Raw genomic sequence first — 25,614 nt, 5'->3', positions numbered from 1 at the left:
AAAAACTAGGGGGCTCATAAGGAGAATAAGTGAGCACCTAGAACTCATTCCCCTCAAACAATGTTTCAGATGAGATGAAAAGTTCTCTAACCATTATTTTGCTTGGAAATTTAGAGGGAGACATCAAGCAGAGAGTTGACTCACCTTTCATTCTTCCATTTTTGTCACTAATTTTATGGGTCTTGGTTTGGATTCAGCAGACACAAAAAAGCAGTAAACCAACCCATAATGTATATGCAACCTACAGCACACACAACTCTCCCAGGGATTGGGATAATATGATTTTTTTTTCCCCTTAGCCCTGAGGAGGTCCTGGTTTGGTTAGGGAAATTTGTTGAAAACAATAGCCAGGTGAGAAACCATTTATTTGATTTTTGGCAATAGAGACAGAAAGCAATGCACATACACTTATTTCATTGAATTGAAAACTGACAAGGTCAAGACATCACAAATCCTACTGTTTATGTAACAGAACCCTACCCAGTGGTTTTAGGAAGGGACTTAAAACTTAGGAAGCGGTCCACAACCCAAGGCTGGAATTTTATATATGTTGGGCAACAAATAAAACATTAGTTAGTAATTCATCCATTCATTTTTCAGAGTCCAACAATTTGACACCCGATCCCTCCCTGTCCCACCCCAGTCCCTTTAGACTTGACAGCATAGCATTAAAGCATTAATAATTGTTCAATCAAAACATTCTGTACGGCAGACTTCCTTCCGAGTTTATATGAAAAGCCAAAACTAAAGAGAAAAGGCTTACACCTTCTCTCCACTCGAGCATCAGTGTAGAGAAAACTAAGCTCTGACTACAACAAATACCATAATGTATGACCAAGGAAAAAGGACCTCCACCCCTAACCACAGCGCACCCAATTAAACGGTGGTTATCTTCTTGTCCTTGGTGGCTTGCTTGATGGCAGCCTGCTCGCAGATGATCTCCTTGAGCCGCTGCAGCCGCATGTTCTGGGTGGTCTGGTCTCCCGTCCCAGGCTGGCTGCGGTGCAGCAGGGTCAGGGCGTGGATGTACTCCAGCTCTGTGTACTTCACTCCCTGGTCCACCACCAGGTTCAAGAGCTCATCAGCCGTGTTGTACAGCATCTCGTAGTACTGCCTGATGGAGCAAGACAGAACACTGCTCACTGGCTCCCTTGTCAGCAACATCATTTTAGTGGGCACAAATATGCTGTCTATACCTGGATTTCTTATATTTATTGATCCACCAATGTTCTAAGACCCTACAAACAGAATGAAGAACATAGCAGATGTGACTCTGTCCTGTAGGAGCTCACTTTCATGAGATGTCTAAATGAAGAGCCAGGGAGACCTCACACCTTCCAGCTCATTCTGTATTTTCTCCTACTTTTGCATCTACCCTTGGAAGATCCAAGGAAAGAGAAGTAGTCGTGCAGAACCAAGAAGGAGAGAAGTAAGCATCTGACAGGGTTTTGTCTCATTCATTTATTCATTGGAGGCTCTGTGAAATATCGTAGGTGAATTTCTCCTCTACAGAGTGGGATGGATGATAATAGTACCTACCTCTTAGGGTTAGTGGAAGAATTAATACATACAAAGCACTAAGAATGGTGATGCTTCATAAAGATTAACTTATTAGAAATAATATAAAGTAACAGTAGTATATAATGATGTGCAAGACATAACCCTTTCCTTAAGTGGCTCAGAAACAAGTAGGGAGGGTCATAAAAAGCAGAGACACAAGGATGCTGGTGCTGTTGACAAGTTTGTTTCTGTGCACTGTACCACTTAACCCTCACTCCCCCCAGGGAGCTAGATCCGCACCCCCATCTTTTTCCAGAAAAGTGAAACTGAAGCATGAAGAAGTTGGAGGACTTGCCCATGTCACAAAGACAGTGAGTGACTGTGCCAATATGTGAACCCAGGTTTCTGATTCCAAGTCTAATATTGTTTCTTCACAGACAAATCGCAAGAATGTTCTGTGTGCCATGAGTGAGGTATAAGCGCTGTGACTTTACAGCAGAAGAAGGAGCTATCACACCCTACTGGGGGGAGGGTGTGAGACCAAGCAGGACTTCCCACGGGGTAGCATCTTGTCAGGGCTTCCAGGAAGGAAATTCTAGCTGGAGAGAAGAGCATAAGCAAAGACAGGGAAGTGGCCTGGTTAGACTGGAGAGTGAGTACAGAGGAATAGTGGAGAATACTTGGAAAAGGCAGTTGAAGCCAGAAGGTAGAGCATTTGGACATCAGGCTATGCCTTTAGGCCTAGTTAAGCCGATAGAGAACTTCCTTCCCTCAACCCCAAGATCTGTTGAGAGCAGAGACACCATTCAAAGTTAGGATTCTGGAAGATTAAGGTGATAGCAGAAGGTAGGATGGTCTGAGAGGAGACTGGTTACAATTCTAGCAAAAAGGAGACTTGAGAGCCATTTAGGTGCAAGGCCGTTGGCCTGGATGGGAAGGAGAAGAGTAGTGTCTGTAGTAGAAATGCGCACTGGATAGAGTCTTCAAGGCAGTGAGAAGATGGAGGTGTGGGAGTCAGGAAGGGGAGGAGATTGCCACTCACCATTCTTAAAACCAACATTATGCCACTGCTATCCCTCAAAGAGTCCACTGGGTTCTAAGGCTATGACTTGCATGGCCACTCCAAATCACCCAGGAGGTCAAGTTTAGCACAGGCTCTGAGCCAGCAATGCTACCGCAGCTTGTTAGCAAAAGGACTGAAAAGTTGGAACTGATCTTGGTTACCTCCCCCTTTCTTCCTGACATGAAAGTTCACTTTGCAGGGATTGAGCGTTCAGAACCAGGTCCCGGGCTCAAGGCAACTCTTGGGGGTGAGGGGTCTTACAGATCTAGCAAAGAATCACTGGCTCGGGAATCCTATATTATTGGACTGAAGGCCTTGGATTTGTGTCTTCCTCATCAGGAACATCTTGAAAAACTATGGGAAAACTAAGCTGTCCTTGTAAGGAAAACATTCTAGAAGAGTCATAATTTCAAGAATATTTTATTAACTGCTGCTACAATGGGAATGAAGTCAGGAAGAGTTCTGGTGTTTTTTCACATGGTTAGTTCCTTTTTCTGCTGTTAAAAACCTCCTTTTCTAGTTAACATTTCTCCTATTTTGTTTAAAGAATAAGACTCTTCTATTGAATATTCCCTAAATGGTGGCATCTTTTAGATTAGCAAGTTTGAGTGTCTCCTGGGAGTAAATTGTTCAGCATCCTTGTGTACAGAGTCCTCTTGGGGCTAATTTTCTGTAGTAGTTTCTGTAGAGGTTTCATATTTAGGAATCACTGGTCAAGGGTAACTTTGAATGTAGACAGAAGTACTTCTTCTGACAGATGAGGAGAATGAACTCTAACTTCCAGGGACCTGAGACCTCCATATTGGCCACAATCAGGAAATTTTCTAAAGTTTCATATTTAGCATAAAATCCATGTGAATTCTGCATCCTACTCCTCAATCTATCTGTTGTAACTTAAAACTACTATTTCTAAGAAAAACTCAATGCTGTAAGATGGTGCACCACATTTATCCTACATCTTTGTACAACCCCTGGCATACCTGGGCTTCCTGGTACTGGCCCCTGTTCTGAGAAATGAGGTCCTGTATCATCTAATTCTGTTTCCCACAGATACACGGGCAAGGGAGAGAGCTGTCTATCTTAGGGAACTCCCTAAGAATATACATTTTAAGAATATTTCAAGAAGAACCCATGTATGAATCTAGGTTTACTGAATGAAATAAGAAATTGGGACACATGATTCTTTTAAAGCTTAGAAGGAACCTGAAAGTTGCAGCTTCTAGACTTAGGTTTTCCAACTTCATAGTCCCTATTCAAGAATTTCCTGGAGAGCCTGTGAAAAGTGCAGATTCCTGAGGCCCCATCCCCAGACATGGTGATTCTTAAAGGTTTGAATCAGCTAGGAGTCTAAACCAGGGCCTGTTTGGTGGGGCAATAGTTACAGAGCCATTCCTAGATGCATCAGGGAAGGCTACAGAAGCAATAAAAGGTTTGTGATGCTTCTCACTGAGATTAAACCCAAAGAACGGGATTTCTTTGTATTATGTTGTTGATACTTTCATCATTTCTCTTAAGAAGTAACATTGAACCCCATCATACCAGATGAAATTGAATTTCTTTTGTAAAATCTGATGAATTGTTTCCAGGGATACTGGCTGGGTTTCTGCACAGACTATTGTTCCATACTGGGAGCAAACAAAACAAAGATGCCTGGGTTTCTAGTCCTGGCTCCTCTAGTGTGATAAGTGATAAAGGGCATGCCACTTAAGCCCTTAATGTTTCAACATCCTCTGTGCAATGGAGAACTTTATAAATCCCAGGATGATACTCTGAAGTGGACTGAAAGGCTAAAGAGTCCTCAAGAGCCTCAGACGAACAGTGCCCCAGAACTGCAGAGCTGAGTTATTCAACAAAATTGACAGGTAACTGATGGTGTATTTTCTATAGTTAGGGGGAAAAAAATTCCCCCATAACCATGATGATATATTAGATCATAAAGAATCATAAATATTTAAGACAGAATGAAATTCATTTATCTTTCTGAATTGTTACCCAGTAGCAAAGACGACTAAATTGACACAGCAATAGTTACACTTGCAGGTGGGGAAAGAGTGCCCTAAAGAGAAAATAGAAAAATGCCCCAAACTATACAATTAGAATGAGCTTCCATGATAAACACTGACAGACTGAAATGAAATCATGTCACCCATTACGGATAAATAATTTATCAGCACTTATTGAGGCCCCAGGACAATGGAAACTTGGTCTTTATTATCAAGCATTAAAACAGCAGCCATGGCTTCCAGGGCAACACGTTTCTCACTAGATGGCATTTTACTTCACTGCCTGGATGGGGTCAGTGACACACATTTGATGGAGACATATTGTAGCGCATGGCTTGGAGAGCAAGTCTCTTCAAAATGTGGACCAAATATCCCATTCTAGAGACAGGTGTGTGCCTTCCTGTGGTTTCTCTCACCCTTTGCTGTGCGCCTTTGGGCAGCAGTTCTCAGAGTATTATGAGCAGGGAGGACGTGCAGTATTGGAGAAGCAGTGGTGTGATGTCACAGACTGGTCTGTGCATAGTCCAGAATGTGACGATGTTTATACTTTGTCCTGGCACAAAGAGATCATTTTATCTTCCACCTGTTTGCTTTATCAACAGATTGTTCTTCCTTGTGTTTTTTTCCTCCTTACTTTATTTCATTGGTATTGCACTGTGACTCTTTTTCCTCCACTGAGTCCATCTGAAAACATTTAGATTAAATACCAGTAAGGATATGAAGGGCATTTTGGTAAGGCAGGCAGATCTTTCTACAGTTTTTATCATTCTCTGATTGGAAAGTTAATGCATATGCCATATGGAATACATGGGCCATACAAAAAGATTAGGCAGAAGGAAGATTACTCATATAATTCTATCATAAAGACAAAGCACGTTTGGCATATTTTCTTGTAGTTGAAATATTTAGGTGGAAACACAATTGGACACTTCAATTGTTTCCAATTATAAAAACTTTCTTTCCTGTGGATAGATTTCTAAAAGCAGAATTAGTCAAAAGATAAGTATATTGTTTAGGATATTTGGCAATGCTGCCAAATTGCTTTCTAAAAATGTTGTATCAATTTATCCTCCTACCAACAACATATGGACAGTGTCTGGCTCCATTCTTTTCTTTTGTTTTTAAAGACACAGGGTCTTGGTGTTGCCCAGGCTCCACAGTGAAGTGGCATGATCATAGCTCACTGCAGTCTTGAAACTCCTAAGATCAAGCCATCCTCTGGCCTCAGCCTCCCGAGTAGCTGGGAATGCAGGTGTGTGCTACCATGCCTGGCTAATTTAATAACTTTTTGTAGAGATAGGATCTTTCTGTGTTGCCCAGGCTAATCTCAAACTCCTAGCCTGAAATGATCCTCCTGCTTGGCCTCCCAAAGTGCTGGCAATACAGGCATGAGCCACCATGCCCCACCTCAGATGCTTTTAATTTACGTGAGGTTGAACATTTTTCATCTGTTTATTCGTTTTTAATCTAGAGATGTATAGAGTTTTCATAGACAAGAAGCAGGGAAAGTTTTAGTTTCTACCTCCCACGTTGACATACTCAGTGTAAAAGTTACAACTGCTTCTCTTAAGATTACTGGAAACAGTTTCAGCTCCCTTCTTTGTAAATTGAGGGAAGAAAGCTCCACTAAACAAGCTAGTCCCAGCCGTACGTGGGTTTCATATAGTTTGGGTGTGGGAGTGACAGAAGGCCCTGACTGGGGGACTCTCCAAAGGCCTTGAGGAAAGCTTTGCCATCTGCCTCTATTATCTTGATGGAATTCAGAGTCCTAGAAGCCTGAGTGGAAACTGTGTTTGTAAATACACAGCTATGTCTCATGCTGGGTGTTAGAATCTGTCTCAATTGTAGTAATATTAATAATTATGTCTAACTTTTAGGTGCATTGACAGTCAACCCTTTGGAATACGTACTACAATTATCTACATTTCACAGATGAGCAAACTAAGCTACAGAGTATGAGTGATTTGTCTAAGGCAGGGGTCCTCAAACTTTTTAAAAAGGGGGCCAGTTCACTGTCCCTCAGACTATTGGAGGGCTGGACTATAGTTTAAAAAAAACTATGAACAAATTCCTATGCACACTGCACATATCTTATTTTGAAGTAGAAAAACAAATGGGTAAAAACACCTGCATGTGGCCCGCGGGCAGTAGTTTGAGGACACCTGGTCTAAGGCATCAAAACAAAAGACTTTGAGCCCTGTATTTACTCCCAAACCACCATAATACAGAAATATTTGAAACTGTAAAAAGCATAAGTACTAACTGCAAAGAATATTTATACAGCTGATTCATTTTTAGTCATGATTTCAGAAATGAATTAAATAAAATCCCTATACTGAATGAGCCAGTACTGTGGAAATTGAAAATTCACTTATACAAACTTTGTGGTTCTATTTGAACGACACTGGATTTGATATGGGAATTCAGTACTCTAAACCAAATAATGCAGTCATCTTGTACATTCAGCACTTAATTAAGGACTTTACAAGAAAGATTTTTGGCATTTTCATTTTGTCGCCTCCCTTTCTTTTTTTTTTTTTTTTTTTTTTTTTTTGCTTGTCTAAGCTGGTAATGGACAAGGTAACATTTCTTTCCAAAATTTGGCTGCCCTTCTGAATCAGTACTTTTGGGGGGAAGGGTAATAATGAGTATTTTCATTGTGAGATTGTCTCCTCTAGTCCTTTCTCATATAAAGCCAATATTAATGTCAATAAGAGAATTAAACTCTGAAGCTGACTTCTGAAATACAAGTTTAAGAGGGAAGAAAATTGACCTGGAAATGACTTGGTATTTACTGTGGCACCCGAAATTATTTTTAGCCAATAGTGCAGTATTTCGAGCACTTTAATAAAAACCCAGTGGTAGATAGGTCATTAAGTTGCCAAGTAAAACATTCAACTCCTGTTTTCTCTGACCACTCAGTGGTACCTATGATAAGTAGAGAAAAGAAAGGACCTGAATAATCCATAAACTAGATAATCATCCCATAAATAATTAAGAAGTGGTTCTAGCAGAACAACTTAGAGAAGTAAATACTCAAAAGATCAACTAAACTCTAATTCTGGGTAAGTCTTTATTTTCCCCCACCCCTAACTAGCTGTGTGACCTTGGGCAAATGCTGTCAGCTCTTTGGACCTCTGTTTGCCATGTGAAAAACAGGAAAGTTATAGCGGATGCTATTTAAGCACTGGCAGTCTTTGGATTTTAAAGTCTTTATAGCATCTCTTGCTTGTCCCTTTAAAATCATGGGGTTCCCATCAGAATTAGCTGATGCTGATTTTCCTTATGCAATGGTAGGCAAGGCTCAGCAGGAACTGATCTGAACACACTCTGAACAACTGTAATCTTAGCTCAGATGGACTTTCCAGACCAAGAATACAATAGATGGAAACCCTGTGTGTCAGAAGAATAAATAAATTTATTAAAACTATAATGTAATTGCTCTTGTTTGTCTTCCCTTCAAAGAGCTTACAATTTATTAGAGACATGACTGAAAATGCTAATTTGAAATGAGTTGAAGTTATTTCCATTTCAGGAATGAGAAAACCCTGGTAGAGAAAAGCTACATAATTTTCAGACAGTTTGTGGCAGAATTGGATGTATGTTCTATATGGGAATAGGTTTTAACACTCCTCACCACAGATTGTGCAGCTTTTTGTTCCGGCCAGAATGCTCTAGAGGGAAAAGAATGGTCTTTAGCAAGGCATTGCCTATATTCCCTCAGCTGGTGGTAGCAGCAAAGCACTCAAGAGGTTAAGCTAGCCTGGGAGTCTGTTGCTTTAAGGCTGCTTTGATTGGTGTCTACCTACAGTTTCTTTATATAAAGTGACACCAGCACACCCACCCTTCATCAATGGCACTGTACTATAATGGCAGTTACCTGTTGTCCTAGTTCTGATAACCATCGTGCTTTAGCAGTACTGGGGGGATGTTAAAAGTTAGGAACGTATCCTGACATTTTTGATAGTCAGCTGCAGCCAGAGCCTTCCTTTATTTCTTTCCAGAAAATACAACTGCTCAAAACAAAAGAATTCCTCCGAGACATCCTCATCACTGTTCAGATGATGACGCTCTCGCAGGCTCGGTTCCAGTCATTGAAATGGGAGACAATTTCTTTTCATTCCCTTGGGTAGCTACTTTGCTCCCCACCTTTGGAGCATACTCTCAATTTACAAATATCTTGGGGTTGAAATTTCCTTTTCACCAACTTAAGCATTCATATGTCACTCTCCGCTACATCAGATAATTTTTTAAATGAAGTTTTCTACAACGGGTTGGGAAGAAGATCTGCATTTTAAATTCAGTACAATTAAAACTGTGTCTCTTTGGTCTAGCACTGCCTTTGGTCAAACCCCATTTGTCTGAATAATTATTCAGTCCATTAAGAAGTCTGCTCCACTCCTTCTCCCATTTTGAAGGTTTTAATAAATATTGATCAGGCACATTTCTGTTTGCACTTGCCAAAGCAATTCTGATGGATTCATCTTCTGATGTTATCAAATAATGAAATATGAAAGAGTGAATAGAATTACCCTCTTGTTCTGTGATTTTTTATTTAGGTCCTTCATTTTACTTTCATAATTGTGTTTGTCTCATACTTCTGTAAATGCTCTTTTGATTATCAAGAGGTGAGTCCAGGTTAAGGAGCTACGCTGTGCTGAATATCACTTTAGAGTCTTTTCAATTTAAGAAAATAGTTCATCAAATATCACTTTAGGGAATCTTTTTGATTTTTAAAATAATTTATCTAATATGATAGGTCGATAAAAAGGATATAGTATTATGCACTTTCGTCACAAAGCTGCGTATTGTTTACCAATTAGCACAAGACTCTTGTGCCGTATATTATTTAGGTTTCCCAGATTAGCAATGTGGGAAACAATTACTGAACTATGCCAAATAAAAACACCTCAGAGGCCCTATGGCTTTTTCAGTTTGAAGTAGTAAAATCACATTACTAATTTTAAAATAAATAATGCAAAGGATTTCTTCAAAGGAAAATCTAATATTATGCTTAGGAAACTCTAATAACCTTTTAAATGCGAACATAACACAGAAAGGTAGAGTCCTTGGCTTTAAGAAGCTTCTTTTATTTACAATTAAAAAATCCAATTCAGGGCCAGATCAAAAATATTTAAAATGTTTTAAAGTAAAACAAAGCCAGGGCTTGCCAGTCTGCCTGCCCTTTCTACCCCTGCCTCTGGGTATGTGAGGAAGGGGAAGAGTTGGAGGGCCCTCGATAAGGAACAGAAACCAAGACTTCTGCTCCAAGTGACAACCAGAGTTATGATGAAATGAAGAAGTGAATGGGTGATGGGCTTTAGGTTTCTGTACTTATAATAATCCAGCTCTACCTGTAAGTGTCTGTGGAGAAAGGTCAGTGGGGACAGCCATGGGCCGCATGGGTCTGATGGGAACACGTGCTCATGAGAGCATGATGCCTTTTGGCTACTGCCTCTGCCCTTAACCAGCTAGTTTACAATTGTGTTAAGACAGTCGCTGGGTGAGGTTGAATGGACACTTCACTTCTGCCCAGAGACTGCAGTCAGTGGGCTGAGACACTCAAACCCAGACTCCTGACTTCCTGGTCCCACTTGGTGACCCTAGGACATCTCCTGAAATTGTTAGACTTCTCTACTTTGCTGAGACAAAAGGCCACATCTTTTAGGACTGAAGGAGGCCACAAAGGAAAACAATTTGGTAGACGAACCAAAAAAAAAAAATCAGTGGACTATTTGCAAAATGTGAGCATATGTAAATCTGCAGGTCCCAATGGCCAAGACTTGAAGGTATATTAACTAAACCCTTAGGTTATTTATGAAAGAGAAAACCTACATAAACCAAAGATAAAAAATGGACCACCTGAGATTCAAGGGCATGTGACTCAGAACAGATGTCAATTAGAAAAATAATAGACTAACTAGGAAGGAGCTAATGGAAATGTGTACAATATCCAGCAGAGTTCAATTAAAGACCCCGGTACTCTGACAAACATGATGGATCACTTTGGGTAGCAATGTGAATTTGGTGGCTGGAAAGACTACTGCGGCCGATACATATTTGGATGTCAGTGAACCATTTGATACAGTGCCTCTAAAAATATATAACTAGCAAAATGAATTTATTCTGAATGGCTGCCCTTGATAGGACACAGTCTGAAAAACAAAGGGTTATGAGGCAAATCAACAAATTCAGAAGAGAACACATCTAGTGAATGCTGAGGACTCTGGCTTTATCACTGATCTCACTTAATACCTTCATTAGCTTGCAGGAAGATACAAGGAGTGGTGAAAAGGGCAAATGTTAGGAAATGGGGAAGGGCTGTAAACAGCAACAAGAAAGAGAAACAACAAAAGGACTCGAGAGGATTATCGGAAGCAAGCAACGAAAGGAGATTCATCTTAGAAAAACCCAAGTGAAAATTGTCTGGAAGAAATTCTAACCTCCTACATTCAATAGCAGGGGGAAACCTTAGAACAGCACTGGATGAATGGTCCATGTCGGCGTGGGGGCCAAAGCCCTTAAAAGTACCTGTTATAGGGCAAGGAAGCGATGATGATCTCTCTTTGTTGTACTTCATAGTTCTTTTTTTGCTTTATATACCAGAAGCCAATTGAAAGAAAATCAGAAAAGAGCATCAAATGGGATTAAAGGGACAGAAGGTTGGAGGAAAACAGAAGATTAAGAGAGATTCGGTTCAATTGTTGCTCAAATGTGAGCTTATCAATAAGTGAGGTTTTCCCTGACCACCTTATTTAAAAGGATACCGTGCTTATCAAGATTTGTCCTTTTACTGTGCCTCAATTTTCTTTTCAGTACTCATCTCTACTTAAAAAAAATTTCCAAAATACAGTTAATATATATGTCAATATGAAATCAGAGAGATAGCGTAGTACAGCAGTTAGGGTCACTGCCTCAAGAGCCACTGGCCTGGGTTTGAATCCCGGTTCTGCCTCTTATTATTTGTATGCCTTTGGGTGATTTGTTAATCTCTGTACCTATTTTCTTCATCTGAGAAAAGGAAATAGTAATATGGGGTTGTTACAAGGCTTAAATGATTAAGAACGGTGGCTAGCCAGAGTAAGGCTGTATTAGCATTTATTACATAAATATCTGCCTGCCCCTCCTTGAATAGAAGCTCTATGAGAGCAGGGTTGAATTCTGTGTTGTTCCTTGCTGTCACCCCTTGGCCTGAGAAGCGGGCACCTCGTGGGTGCCGAATAAATGAATGAGAGAGGCAACAGTCTAATAAATGTCATGGAGTGACAGAGCACAATGTAAAAAGCAGTCTAGGGTTCTCTGACACTGGGAAGAGAGGACAAAGAGGAAAGCAGTCGATTCCTATAAAAAACGCAAAGGAGTACTGTGACGTAACTCTGGGAGGGAGACTTTCGGGATAACTGACTGCCAATGGAAAAGGGTTAGAGATCCGTTGTGGGCTAATGATCTGTAGTCCTCAACTTTTATTTTCTGCAGAATTACACTCGAATCTCTCTTTTACCTAAGGTCCGTGGCCTCGGAAATTTCTTAACCTGATTAAACTTCAGTTTCTTCATTTACACGATGGGATAAATAATATTACATGACAGGTCAGGTTTGAGGATTAAATAAAATGACATGATAGAACATCTGCCATGTATTATAAAAATGATTTTTTCCTTGGTGATTTTCCTGAGTTCTATACAGATTCTAGTTATCAGCCCTTTATCGGCTGTATAGCTTGCGAATATTTTCTCCCATTCTGTAAGGTTGTCTGTTTGCTCTCGTGATAGTTTCCTTGGCTGTGCAGAACCTTTTCAGCTTGATCAGGTCCCATTTATTTATTTTTATTGTGGCTGAGATTGCCTTTGGGGTCATCTTCATAAAATCTTTGCCCAGGCCAATGTCTATAAGAGTTTTTCCTACATTTTCTTCTAAAATTCTCAAAGTATCACGCCTTAAGTCTGTTATCTACCCTGATCCAAACACTCAAGCCCCAATCTCCACTCAAGTTAGAGGGGGCTGCCCAGGGCACTGGTAGCTTGAAGCATCATTATGACATGGCAAGATTTTACGCTACATTCTTGGTTTAGAATCAGGGGAGGATGTCTGGAGTGAAATGAGATATAAAAGGACGAAATTATCCATAGGAAAATACATTCTGAGAGTCAGCAGAGAAAATCAGGTATTGAAGGAGAGAAGAGCAATAACAGCCCTTTCTACATAAAAAGACTAATAGTGAAGACTGTTCAACAATGCTGCTCTCCTAGGTCTATATATAAAGAAATAGGCCTTTGATGGGAAAAATATAGAGCATTTGCATTCTTTTTTAAGGAAGAAAAGGTATCTGATTTGAAAAAACCTCTCAGAAAGGGTGATGTTATGAGAGGAAGGTCTTTGAGCAAGTTTAATGCCTCTATTTAAATGCTAATGATAACCTATAGCTCCTGGACCACACAAAAAAAGTTTTTCAAAGACCATAAAGTGAATTTAAAATGAAACCTTAATTTAAGAAAGGATTTTTTTCTCCTGAAGAGCAAGCGAACACACGTGATTTCATAAGAGCAATGCTATTTTGATCCACGCTGGCGACAAGGCAGGTGCGTGAATGACGGGGGCTGGCCAGAATCTAGCGAGCAGGGGCTGCCTCTGTCACCAACAGGAGTGCCCCTCAGTGTGCGCCTTTGGAGCTCAACATTTGCCACCAGTTGTACCTGATGGAGGCTGAGGCTTCCCTCCACCCGGTCCCACGCTCCTGTGCTGAGACAGTGCTGGTGTGGGGAAGGAAAGCCAGGGGATAAAAGCCTGGGGGTCACTTGGTTCAGGATAGCGGGAAGGACTCGAGTGAGCCGAGAAGGGGCGGTTTGTTTTAGTGCCGCTATACTCTCCCTGGGAACCCACAGTAATGACTGCGGGTAACCAAAGGCCTGGAGTGTTGGGAAAAGGTGTTTGCTCCAAATCAGAGTTAAGGCAGCTGAGGCTTGGGAAGCCACGTACTGAATGTGGACATACAGGAAAACAAACTCAGGAAAAGAAAATCAAACAAAATCAGGAAATACCTGTGGTGAGGATGAAGAAGCAAAGAGAGGCTTCTGGGGTGATTTAATGTTCTATATTTTTATCTGGGTGATGGTTATGAGGGTATATTCACTTACCTATGCAGTTTTCTGTATGTATGCTATACTTCAATAGAAATGCATTACCTTTCTTCTCCCCACCCCTACAACAAAAGGAAAAGAGCAAGGCCAGGCAGTAGGCCAGTGCTGGGGTTGGATACCTGAATACACATTTTTGACTCAGTCTCGTGCCCTAACATTAAGACAAAGGCTAATTTAGAAGCCTTGACAATATTATTTTAGCTGAAAGAAGCTAGTCGCAAAAGATTACATATTCCAACTATATGATATATCCAGAAAAGGCAAATTCAGAGACAGAAAGTAGATTAGTGGTTTCCAAGGGTGGGGTTTGGAGTTGGGTGGGTGGTTGGGAGTGACTGCTAATGGATACAAGGTTTTTTGGGGGAGTGATAACAATGTTCTAAAATTAGCTGGTGGTGATGGCTGTACAACTCTGTGACTCTACTAAAATCCAACAAATTGCATACTTTAAAAGGGTTAATGCTTATGGCATGTAAATCATGTCTCAATAAAGCTGTTATAAAAATGCAAATTTTATGAACTAGAACCCTGACTTCCTAACTATACAGGAGACATTTGTCCACAGCCAATACTGTTGTGAAGATTGATCCATTAATCAGGACATTTGCTGCAGCTCAATGTTCTCCTGTGATAACCGTAGAAAAGATTCTGTAAGCTAATGGATAATGGAAACATTTTTACCAGCTCACATTTTCACTAAGTGCCCCTGAAATGTACTAAAGTCATTTCTCCGACGCCACACTTTTGTAGGTTAAGTGTCCTCTAGCATCTTTGCACTAAATGCCTTTGAACACACTCCATCCCCAAATCTTAGTCTCAAGAAAAATTTATGACAAGTAATGAATAACCCTTATGAGAAAAATAGGTTAGAATTGGGAACAATTCTTTGTGTATAATTACAGAGTGATAGAAATATAATTGAGCCAAAGATTCAGTAACGACTGTTGTTTATTATTAAGAAGGACAATAATTAAGGTGAACAATTAAAATTTAACACTTACTGTACGCCTGGTCCTTTACAGGTATACTTGATCTAGTCCTTACAGCCTGAGGCTCCAAAGGATAAATACCTGCCTAAGGTCACCTGGCTTGTTAACAACATGGCAATATTCTATGGTACCCCACCTCCCCCAGATCATTTTGGGAAGACTTCTGAGTTGAGCTATGAGGAAGGTTTACAACCAAAAAAAGCTTAGGGAGACAAACATATTTAGTCAGGAAGAGATCCACTGAGATTGTATTTGTGAAAGCCCTATGGAAACTGTAAAGTGCAGGGCAGTAAGTATCTGGCAAGAACACACTAATGGGTATTGGATGGGGACATTAGAGGCTGAGGTGCAGATGACTGATCAATGTGCATGTCATGCTAACCTGTGCCAAGTTAAAGTGAAAGATGAGACATCTTGCAATCGCCTGTTCTTTTACAGAGCTGACCTTCAGATCTTCATTCATGGTAATGAATGACTCTTTACAGTTGAGTTGAGGCTGCTCTAGAGAGGAAGGTGTGCAGGCCAGGATGGCCTGTGGTCTTAGCCGATGCAGATTTTACAGAAAATATATGCTGATCCCTAGTAGGAAAAGTAGAAATTATTCAAAAGGTGGCAAAAATAGCCCAGATACCCGAACCTAGTTTTGCACACGCAGTGCAGAAGGTGTAGGCAGGATACAGCAGAAGGGGCTTATTCCTTTTTCCTTACACATGCTACATTCAGATTTAGAGTCTCATGATTTTCCAGTGCTTTCAAGAATCTAATGAACTTCCACAGGTGCTTCACCTATGTTCCCGTGGGGATGTCAGCAAGCAGGATATGGCCTTATCAGTTTCCTGGTAGCCCAGAGAAAACATTGCTCTCATGACCTGTGTATCAGTGGAGAAAACAAAATGGGAGAAGGTGGTGACAAGGACTCCCTTGGGCAAACTCTGGTCAGGCTCCTTTGAGCCCTCTTCTCCACAAGTCAGAAGTAGAGTGAGGAGTCGGCCCACTCTGCCTGGACTCCCATGGCTGATCTAGGCCCTAGACTGCTCCATCACTGAGCAGGCCAGTTCTGCCAACCAAGGTGCTACTAAATACCTTGCTTCCCATCAGCACTCCTGTGTGAGGGCTGTGCTAGGGAGTGTGGAAAAAGTAAGCAAGAAACAAGTAAGCCTTCAGTCTGTCTGTCTGTCTGTCTTCAGGGAGACTTCTCCCTCCTCTCTTCACACTTCCTTCTCAACAAATACTCGCAATTCACAGCCAGAGGACAGAACTCACCTGTCAATCCCAAAACTCACCTGGAAGCAGAGTACACCTCAATATATACCCATGATAGTTTACAACCAAAGAAGTTTGAAGTCTAAGGTGATGCTGAGAGATGTCACATGTTCCTTACAGGCTAGGAAGGGACTGCTAGGCCTGGAGGTCCCCAAATGTCCCAAACCACTTAATTGGTGGACATTCCCGCTCCAGATTTGTATTTCTGTTCAGAATCTGTTTCACTGACAGACATTTTTAACAGTTTTCAAGGAGAAACATTTTAAATGTGGTGGTGAAACAAACATTGGTTTGTGACCCAAATGTTTCTGCAAATGTTTTCTCAGGCTGGGGGTTGTAAATGTTTACAAACCATTTGGGCAGGAAAATTGCAGTGATGTGCTTCAGCAATAGTTGCATGGGGGAAAATATCCCAATGCTACCCAGTGCAGCCAGGATGTCATTAAGACAATGACAGCCTGCAGCCCACAGCAGATCCCGTGGGTGCTCTGGCCCCTCCTGTTGCATTTGAGGAACTACCCCACTTGTACAGAGACCTGCTGGGTGCCACACCCCATCTGAGCCAGTGAGATAGGGGCCCCATATCTATTCCTTTATATTCCATGTGACAGTGTAGTCAAGATGTAACAGCTCTGATGAGTGTATTCCAGTCCTTGCCCCATCACTAGCTAACTAGTGATCATGATTCTGACAATCGCACTGTACCTCAGTTTCGTATCTAGAAAAGCATTGGATTAGACTGGCATAGATGACATCTAAAAACCATCCCAACCCATGCAGGAGTCAGGGGAAGGGATAGCATTATTAATATTATTTCCATTTTCCAGGAAATGAAATTTAGGCTTTGAAAGATTAGGCCCCAGGCCACACAGCTAATCAGTGGCAAGGCTTTGACTTAAATCTGCATCTCCTGAGCCCAAAGCCTGTAACCTGTCTATCACACCAACTCTTGACAACTTAGCTAGTTCCCTGGCTTCCTCGGGGCCTCTGTGCTAATCGACAGTGTGCCCAGTCATGGATGGCCCACATTTTGTTATGTGTCCTTTCACTTTCCTTTTTTTCCTAGCATGCACTGTGTCACTCAGTCTGCACCAAAAAAAAAAAAAAAAAAAAAAAAAAAAAGCTTTTGACGAGCACGGAGCACACTGGGAAATGCAGTGGCTGCAGCTTTGTTTCAGGGCATATTCAATTGAGAGTAATAGAGGCTTTATTGTAATAAAAAGCCTTATTGTGCTTTGTAATGAAGGCACAAAGCACTTAGTTGAAATCACGTTCTTTTAAACTAATCTGCTTTATACTCTATAGCAGAGATGCGGATACAAGGAAATTCAAAAGTGATTTCTACACGACGATTTACTCAAAGTAGCCGTATCTCTGGATGGGAGCCTCAGTTTTGCCCAAGTACCCTCCTGGGCGGGGGTTTCTCTGCGGTGTTTACAGCAGGCACTCCCTGAATACTTCTCGGTGTTTATTGTACTTGTGAGGACTAATAGACTTTTCCCCAAATGCTGCTGCATATTATATGATACCAGGGAATACAAATCCTACACCACCTACTGAGCGCGCACACTCACACAGGCAGGGCAGACTACGACACAGCTAGCTCAGTGGGAGAAGAAGAATTGAGGATTTTAAAGGCCTTAAATAAAGACTGTAACTGTTGTTGGACTGCACGAAGATACAGAGTAATTAAAAAGCTCTTCAAAGAATGAAATAAGCCCATTAAATCCAGTTAAATAATTTTTCAGAAACATTGCAAGAAACACTTCTTGCTGTTTCATTCTCTCACAATGAACTGAAGGAAGAATATCTCATTTTCCAAATAGAACTTTATGGAGTTTTCAATAAGCCCCCTCAGCACTTATCTAAATCTTTAATTAGTTCTATAATATACTGATGATATCAAGCCTAATTAAATTTATATAGATAAGGCGCAATGAAATTCTAACCAAGTGATCTGGAAAGCATATATTAAATAATAAATTTAATGGTTCAAGCAGATAACCACAATTTTATATCAAAAAATTAAATTCAATTTACATGTTGTATTCAAATTGATTTTGAGTGTGCAAATTATTGGAAAAATCTCTTAAATATATCAGTAAAATTGCTAATCCAGCCTGTTTAAATATCAGTTATTAATGTCTGCATTTGCAAATAAGCCACACACATTTGCATTTTTACTGCATATAGTAAAAAATTATCTAAACCTTATGCCATTTTATTAAGAATACTAAGGGATTTTTCTTTTGGCTTCATGCATAAATTAAGGAGGGAAAAATGACTATTGGGTCTGAAGAAGAGAGAGTCAGCAATTCAATAAATAGCAAGGCAAAGATGATATATATATTTTGCTGACCAAAGCAGTTTATGTTATCATTTGAGAACAGAAATTACTATAGTAAAATTCTCCCATATTTAGGATCAACTGGAATGGAATCATCTACTACCATTTGATATGATGATCATGGAGAGATGTGGTGGTATTTACTATCAGTTTGGGGGGCAAAGGGAAAGGTATGTTTTATCAGAGGGTAAAAGTACACACCAGCTGATGACATTTCACAGTGCAGCCAAGGAGTAGGCTTAGGAAGCTAATATTAAATATTCATGTAATTAGTCAAAGAGAAGGCCCAACTACCTATGTGGTATAAACTGTTCAATAATAGTAGCATTCTTGGTTTCCAAGGTGATTTGGCTACCCTTTAGAAGCATTAGCCTTAAACATGCTTATATCTTTGTTGACATACACAAATATCGAAGGTATTGCAAATACTGTTAATTGTCAGTGACCTCAGAATTAGCTACATATTGGTAAAAATTTGTGCACTGATTACTCTGCCATTATCATTATTTGCTTTCCCCAAGACATGCCTTTGGTTGGAAAACTATCTTTGAAATGATCAAATATTTATTAAATATCTATTATATGTCATGTGCTTGAATTATAGGGTTACAAGTAATATGCCAATGACTTCAGACAAAGAAAAATGAGGGCCAACTGGAGTAGTCAATCATTCCAGAGAAGGGTAGGAAGTTGAAGAGTAAGTCAGCAGAGCAGCCAGAACAAAGGCCTGGGGAATGGACTGTGAGTCTCACACAAGGAGGGCTATCAGATCAGTTGGAACCAAAGATTTAAGAATGAACAATTATTGGGCAAATTTTTATTCAAGCCTGAAAAGTTTGGGCTGGATATAGTAGTTATAAGAAAGTCACTTTAAAGATTGAGCAAACCATTAATTTATGAGAGGCGGTATTTGGGGATGGTTAGTCCAATCACATCAGAAAGGATGGCTGAAGAAGAGAGACTGCAAGACATGAACATCGGCTGAGGGACGGCTGCTCTATTCTGGATGTGACATGGTTGTGATGGCAGGAACAGTAAAACAATTCTAGAACCGAGAACCATTTAGAAGAACAAAGAGTTAACAAGGCTTTGTGTTTAATAGGATATAAGAGGCTGACTGAAAGAAATAAGCCATAGAGAAGTGTTAGGAATTTTTGTGATGTGAAATCTAAGGTTCAGATTTGGCAGATCTCAAGCTTGCTTTGACAGAGAAACAAAATCAAAGTGAATGAACCTGTTGGCCTGTTATTAACTTAGCAACTCTTCCTCCAAGTTTTTCAAAGACCAGATAAGGATGTTGAAAGAGAATCAAGAGTGAATGACTATCCAAGACTTCCCTCCCAAAGGAAGAATGCTGTCCAAGTTAGAAATGGGCACTTGCTTTATGAGAAAAGCTCATGAGCTCTTTTTGAATGGAAACTCTTCAGCACAGTGAAAGCCGGTGTATTCGGGGCTGTATCCTCATGGTTGCTCCATTCTATTGGAGCAACTGAACAAAACAAAACATCCTCATATTGGGAATAGTGGTCAATTGTGAATGGAGAACAGTGGGGAAGGGAGACCATGCGGTCAGGCCTGGAAAGAGACTATCATTTCAGCATTCATGTGCCTGCTCTGATCCCTGAGATTTTGTTCAGAATTCCAAGTATTAGAGGGCAAATACAGAGGGCCGAAGAGAAAGGATTGATAAAATTATGGACTGTCTTGTCAGAAAGAATTCACATCTACATAGACACAGATTCTGCATATAATTTTGGGGTGCTTATGGACTTCCCGAAGCTTTATTATGTACTCCAAGTTAGGATTACATGGTTTATATTCTAAATATCACACATACATAGCTACGTGAACACATACCATACCTAAGTGAGTACATATCCATCCATCCAGCCATCTCTTTCACCTACACCTATTTCTGATTAGGCAGGATTTCTGTTCTGACCAGAAGGGAACAGGAGTGTGGAGCAATGCAAAGGTAGGTAGGTCTTTCTATGTTGAAGCAATAAAAAAGAGCAGAAACCTGAGTATCTCCAGATAGAACCTTGTGTAGACAAACATACCTTTGCCTGTGTACTTTGAGTGCTCTGAGACTGCTGGGTAAACATATTCATTTATCTTTGTTCTCAGCATCCTTACCTAGACCAAGTCAAGTCCTAGAAAGATATTGTTTCAAACTCATAGCCCAGGATTGTCCAAAAGCCCTAGCTCTTGTGGCTGGTAACAGGTACAAATCAGGAGCGGCCTGCAGTAGGCTTGCTCTGCTTAGTCTAGTCCTGCTGTCTGGGAAGATGAGGGCACACAAAACAATGAAGGAACATAAGGTAGGAAAAGGAGGGAAAATAGAGGTGAGACTGAGAAGGGACAGATTAGAAAAGAGATGAGCAAATCAGAAGGAAGTAATAGAGAATAAACTTAATGTGTTACAGATAATTTCTCAAAAAGATTACCCAGAAAATTTAGCTCAGCACTCAAAGACAATTTAAAGGATATGTAAGACAAACTAGAGAAGCCACCAGTCCCTTAATAACTGACTACATGCAGTAGGTATTGAAGAACATAAAGGTAAATATAGATGCCTAGAGTATCAATACAGTACTTACAGAAAATATTTTTATTCTCTAAGACTTAGCATATCCTGGAATTAACGAAAGCTGAAATCTTTTTACATGTTCACTGGATTTCCATGGGAGAGTCTCGGGCTGCTACATGTTAAAATCTGAAATCTGCCTTGTGAAAGTTCAGCAATACCAGTCCACCTGGTGCAAATGTCTCTCAGTTGAATGAGTTCAGACAGTCTCCATCTGCCAGCTATGCTAATGCTCATACAATCAATACCGTGACTCCTTAGCCCACGCGTCTCAGACCTGCCTTGGCCACTGTGATGCCCGCTCCACTGTGGGTCCACAGCAGGTAAAGGGGCCTACGCTGCACTGGATGTCGACCTTTAGAGGTAGCGAGTGGGAAGACGGGGGCATGGAAGTGAGTGAAGGAAGAGGGAAAATAGAGATGAGACTGAGAAAGGAGAGATTAGAAAAGAGATGAGCAAATCAGAAGGAAGTAATAGAAAATAAACTTAATGTGTTTTAGTTCCTTGTTCCTGTTTTAGTTCCTTGTTATTCATAGTTCTAGGTATTTTGAAAAGAACTCCCTAGGTTCTGGACCAGAGAACACCTGAGTTGGTGAGTAGTAAGGTGCTGAGGATGACTATCTTATCCTTAAACCACTGGAAATAAAAATGTGCTTTTTCAAGAATTCCTGGGCTATCATTGGGAAATAAAAATTTACTGGGAAAAGTCACAGTGTTCAGTTTGTTTTATTGTGCCATTCTGTTCAGTAAACTGTTTTAACCTAGAGCAACTGCTCTAAGGGCATGCAGAGAAGAAACTAGAAAGATGAAGACTCCACTTAGGACTCAGAAAGCCCCCGAGGGGTGATGAAGATAATCCACTTATAAACTGTGCCTACAATTGTTCATGGCCAAGTTTATAAAGGCACGGATGCCGGAAATACTCTTTCTCTTGGCCTGCGGAGGGTGTGAAGAATGGAAAGCCTAACACCAGGCGCTCATTGCTATTGATGTACACTGAAACTAATTGAGATGATACATTTGAACTTCTTTTCCCCTCTCTACGAGGGAAAAATGCCAGAGAAATTCAATTATTATTGAATCATAATCCTATAACATATTTCACTCATCATCTCATGCTTTTTGATCATCTGATTTCTTTTCATAATTCAAAGGGTTTCAGTGAAGACATAAAGTTACCCTGGTCTCCTTCGGTGAGGAAACTATTGCACTGAAACCCCCTTCAATGGAGCTCTGTAGGATCCAGCTCAGGGCTACATGGGAGCAGCTTGCAGGCTTTGATTGAGAAAACTTGGTCAAAACCACCGATATCTTCTCCCGTGGGTCTTTATCCTTGCTGTCTTTCATCTCTCCTCTTGTTACTACATTCTGTTTCGAATGAGAATTAAATTCCTCTCCCTTGCCCCATAATTTGACTCACTTTTCAATAATGTCAACGTACTATCAAAAATACGGACTGGGAAAAGCCAAGTGCTAGATATTCTTTCTATTGTAATGTGCAAGAGTATAAGAACTATTCAGCTCTAAGAAACAATGGTGATATAGCACATCTTATATTTTCCTGGTTAGAGCTGGAACCCATACTACTAAGTGAAGTATCCCAAGAATGGAAAAACAAGCACCAGATATATTCTCCAGCAAACTGGTATTAACTGAGTAGCACCTAAGTGGACACATAGGTACTACAGTAATAGGGTATTGGGCAGGTGGGAGGGGGGCGGGTATATACATACATAATGAGTGAGATGTGCACCATCTGGGGGATGGTCATGATGGAGACTCAGACTTTTTTGGGGGGGAATGGGCATTTATTGAAACCTTAAAATCTGTACCCCCATAATATGCTGAAATAAAAAAAAAAAATAAGAATGAACGATCACTGACCTCCTCCTTGTATCTGTACTTGGTATTTCTAATTGCAGTTTCACTTAGTCCTTACAACTACCCTAAAGTGTAAACAAGTCATCTCCATTTTACAGATAAGGTTAAACTAATGGGGGTTATGCGGCTACTAGTTAAGTGGCAGAGTTGGGATTCAAACCCTGGTTTGCATTTTGTTTCCACTTCAAGTTGCAAAATGAGTAGACTTTGGGAAGAGACAGAATCCTGTGTCCATAGAATCTATATTTTATGTACAATCTATGGATTATATGAAGACATGAAGGATCTTTTAGGATCTATGAATCATATAAAGCTGTTTAATCCAAGAAAAAATTCACTTAGCAGCTCTGAGGATTCTGATTTTATACATAAACTGGATTAAAAGGAAGCCCTATTTCTACATCTCAAGGGAGAATTTACTGGAAAAGGAAAGGAGAAAGTCACCATGGCCTTTTTTTTCCTCCTGAATTATGTCTGTAATTAAACTGAGTGTAGGCATAGCACAGACAACTTTTCTTTAATTGGTCCATTGGTATGAACACCTATCAATTAAGGGAAAGATGAGATCAACAGTTGTCAAGCTTAAGTCTTGGGTTCATGCTGAGATATCAAATTGCTATTTCCTCGAACCTTCCATCAAATCAAGTCTGCCGAGGAGTGGCTGCAAGAAAGCAGCTTTGCCTTTCAGTTGCCAGTATTTGGCTTAGGGGGGAGGGCACGTGATAGAATTCTGGCCAAGAAGACATGAGGGGAAGTCAGCTGAGGGCCTGCTGAAAACATTTCCTTGCTGACAAAAATAAAGCACAGACAAGGAAACACTCTTCTTGCATGGTATGTTTTTGTGATGCTTGGAAATCCATCAGCCAACCCTGGACCACAGAGGAATCTTTGGAGGACGAAGCCAACATACCTTGAAGGAAGAGCAGAGAGATGGCAAGAACCCGGGTTCTTATGACATCAGTGGGCCACTGAAATAGCCAACCTCCAAGCTACCCAATTGTAAGACATCACATCATATGAAAGAAAATGTTTCTTTAAAAGAATATTTTAAGCCACTTGTCAGAGTTTTCGGTTATATGCAGTCAAAAGTATCCTAACAGGTGAATCTCCCAATGTGAAAGATAAAGATTTGGCTCACTTACAGCACTGTTCTCCTCCTCCTAGTATCCCATGGTTATATTTTATGATTGTAGGATGAAAAGGCTGTTCTTTGTAATTTAACTACCTAAACCATTCTTTCTACTTCAACTATTCTCCTGTGTGTACCCACTTTCAAGATGAGGTTATAAAAGACCCTTTATAAACTTTTTTCCTCCATCTATTTTCCATTCCCCAGTCCTCTTTCTGCCCCTCACCTCCTATTTTCTCCCAGCCACATTTTCACTTTTGCATGTTTACATGTAGAAGGTAAACATGTACATACTGGCCTGCAAGCACAACTGAGCCCTTCATGCTTTGTCAGCACAACAATTCACGGAAACCAATAAAAAGCATTTAGGCCACTGTGTGTGTACGTAAGTAGTGCTCAGTGTACATGAGTCGTGCTCTGTGCTCTGTCAGTACTGCTAAGGATGACGTTCCCTGCTCCGTCCGTCAGTCACAACCCTCAGGCCTCTCAATGAGGATGCTTCTAGAAGTTTGTTCTGTACGTACACCAAAAATTGCTTGCATAGTTTTTTTCTTTTCTGAAAATTTCCAATTGACTTTCCTTTTTCGTGCATTATATTTATCATACCTTAAATTTTCTTTTTCAACCTCTTAATCATACTAATTTCTTGAGTCTCTTCTTTCCCCTAAAGAGCCTTCCCCAAGGGAGTTGTAGCCCATTATTCCAATATGGACTGGTTCTTTTCTAATATTGCTTCATGGCTAGCCTTTTATTGTTCTTCTGAGTGGATCAAGTGATTTTCAGATACTATGTTTTCTAAATTCTGGGGTTTGTTTACTTGCTTTGAATCCATCCTCAAATGGTTCTCTAGGAAGAAATGCATAAAAAGTAAAATTTCCAAGTCCTTATACATCTGAAAATGTCTTTATCATGCCTTGAGAATTGGCTGATACACTGTTTGGATATATAATTCTAGGTAGAAATCATTCTTCCTCAGAGCTGAGAAGGTATCGCTTCATTATCTCCTAGCACTTAGTGCCATCAATCACATCTGATGCCACTGACTTATGTCACTCTCTCTGGAGCTTTTAAACAACTTTTCCTTACTTTTGGCATTCTGAAAATTCATGAGGCTGTGTTTAGGTGAAGCTATTTTTCTGTTCACTGCACTGGGCACCCAGTGGATCCTTTTCACATGAAGACTTGTGCCCTTTCTCCATTTTAGAAAAGCATTTCTACTGATTCTTTAGTAATTTCCCCTCCTCTCTTGAGTAATTTCATTTTCTGTTTCTTTTTCTGAGACTCCAACTAGTTGGATCCTTGGCCTCTAAGTACAGGAAGGATCAAGATTCTAAAAAGGCTCTTGTCTTCATGGGAGGGAGCTCTTCCTGGGAGCGTTATGTGGGGAGGTGCAGAAGGTGCCAACAGGTGGTTTTTCTGTAGGATGAGCAGGTGGGATGCCAGCTGTCAGGCTAAGGACCTCTCTACCCATGCCAGAATAAGGAGCATTTTATTCTGGGGCTCCAACACCAGAATCCTGACTTTCCCCTATTATTTCGTAAGACGGTTCTTTCAAGAATAAATACTAGATGTCAACATTTTGGAGGAGTGAATAAAATAGTGCTGTATGATATAATTTCACATTTACAAAATTTTCATTAATCCTTCTATTTTCAGTCTCTCTTGGCATTCCTACATTTTTTTTGAAGTGATGATTACGCACTTAGAACTTTCTG

General features: G+C 40.4%; 1 protein-coding gene across 1 annotated transcript in view; it reads right to left on the bottom strand.

Annotated features, from left to right (window-relative positions):
• Positions 1–346: 346 nt before the first annotated feature.
• Positions 347–25,614, bottom strand: part of EXOC4 (exocyst complex component 4) — a 737,569-nt gene continuing 712,301 nt past the window's right edge. The window contains exon 18 of the mRNA XM_012739746.3: positions 347–1,114. Within this exon, the coding sequence (XP_012595200.1) occupies positions 877–1,114 (238 nt within the window). The 3' untranslated portion in view covers positions 347–876. The remainder of the gene's footprint in view (positions 1,115–25,614) is intronic.

Source organism: Microcebus murinus, chromosome 9, assembly GCF_040939455.1.
Source record: "Microcebus murinus isolate Inina chromosome 9, M.murinus_Inina_mat1.0, whole genome shotgun sequence".
Lineage (NCBI taxonomy): Eukaryota > Metazoa > Chordata > Mammalia > Primates > Cheirogaleidae > Microcebus > Microcebus murinus.
The sequence above is the reverse complement of the archived record's forward strand: the minus strand, read 5'-3'. Positions and strand labels throughout refer to the sequence as shown.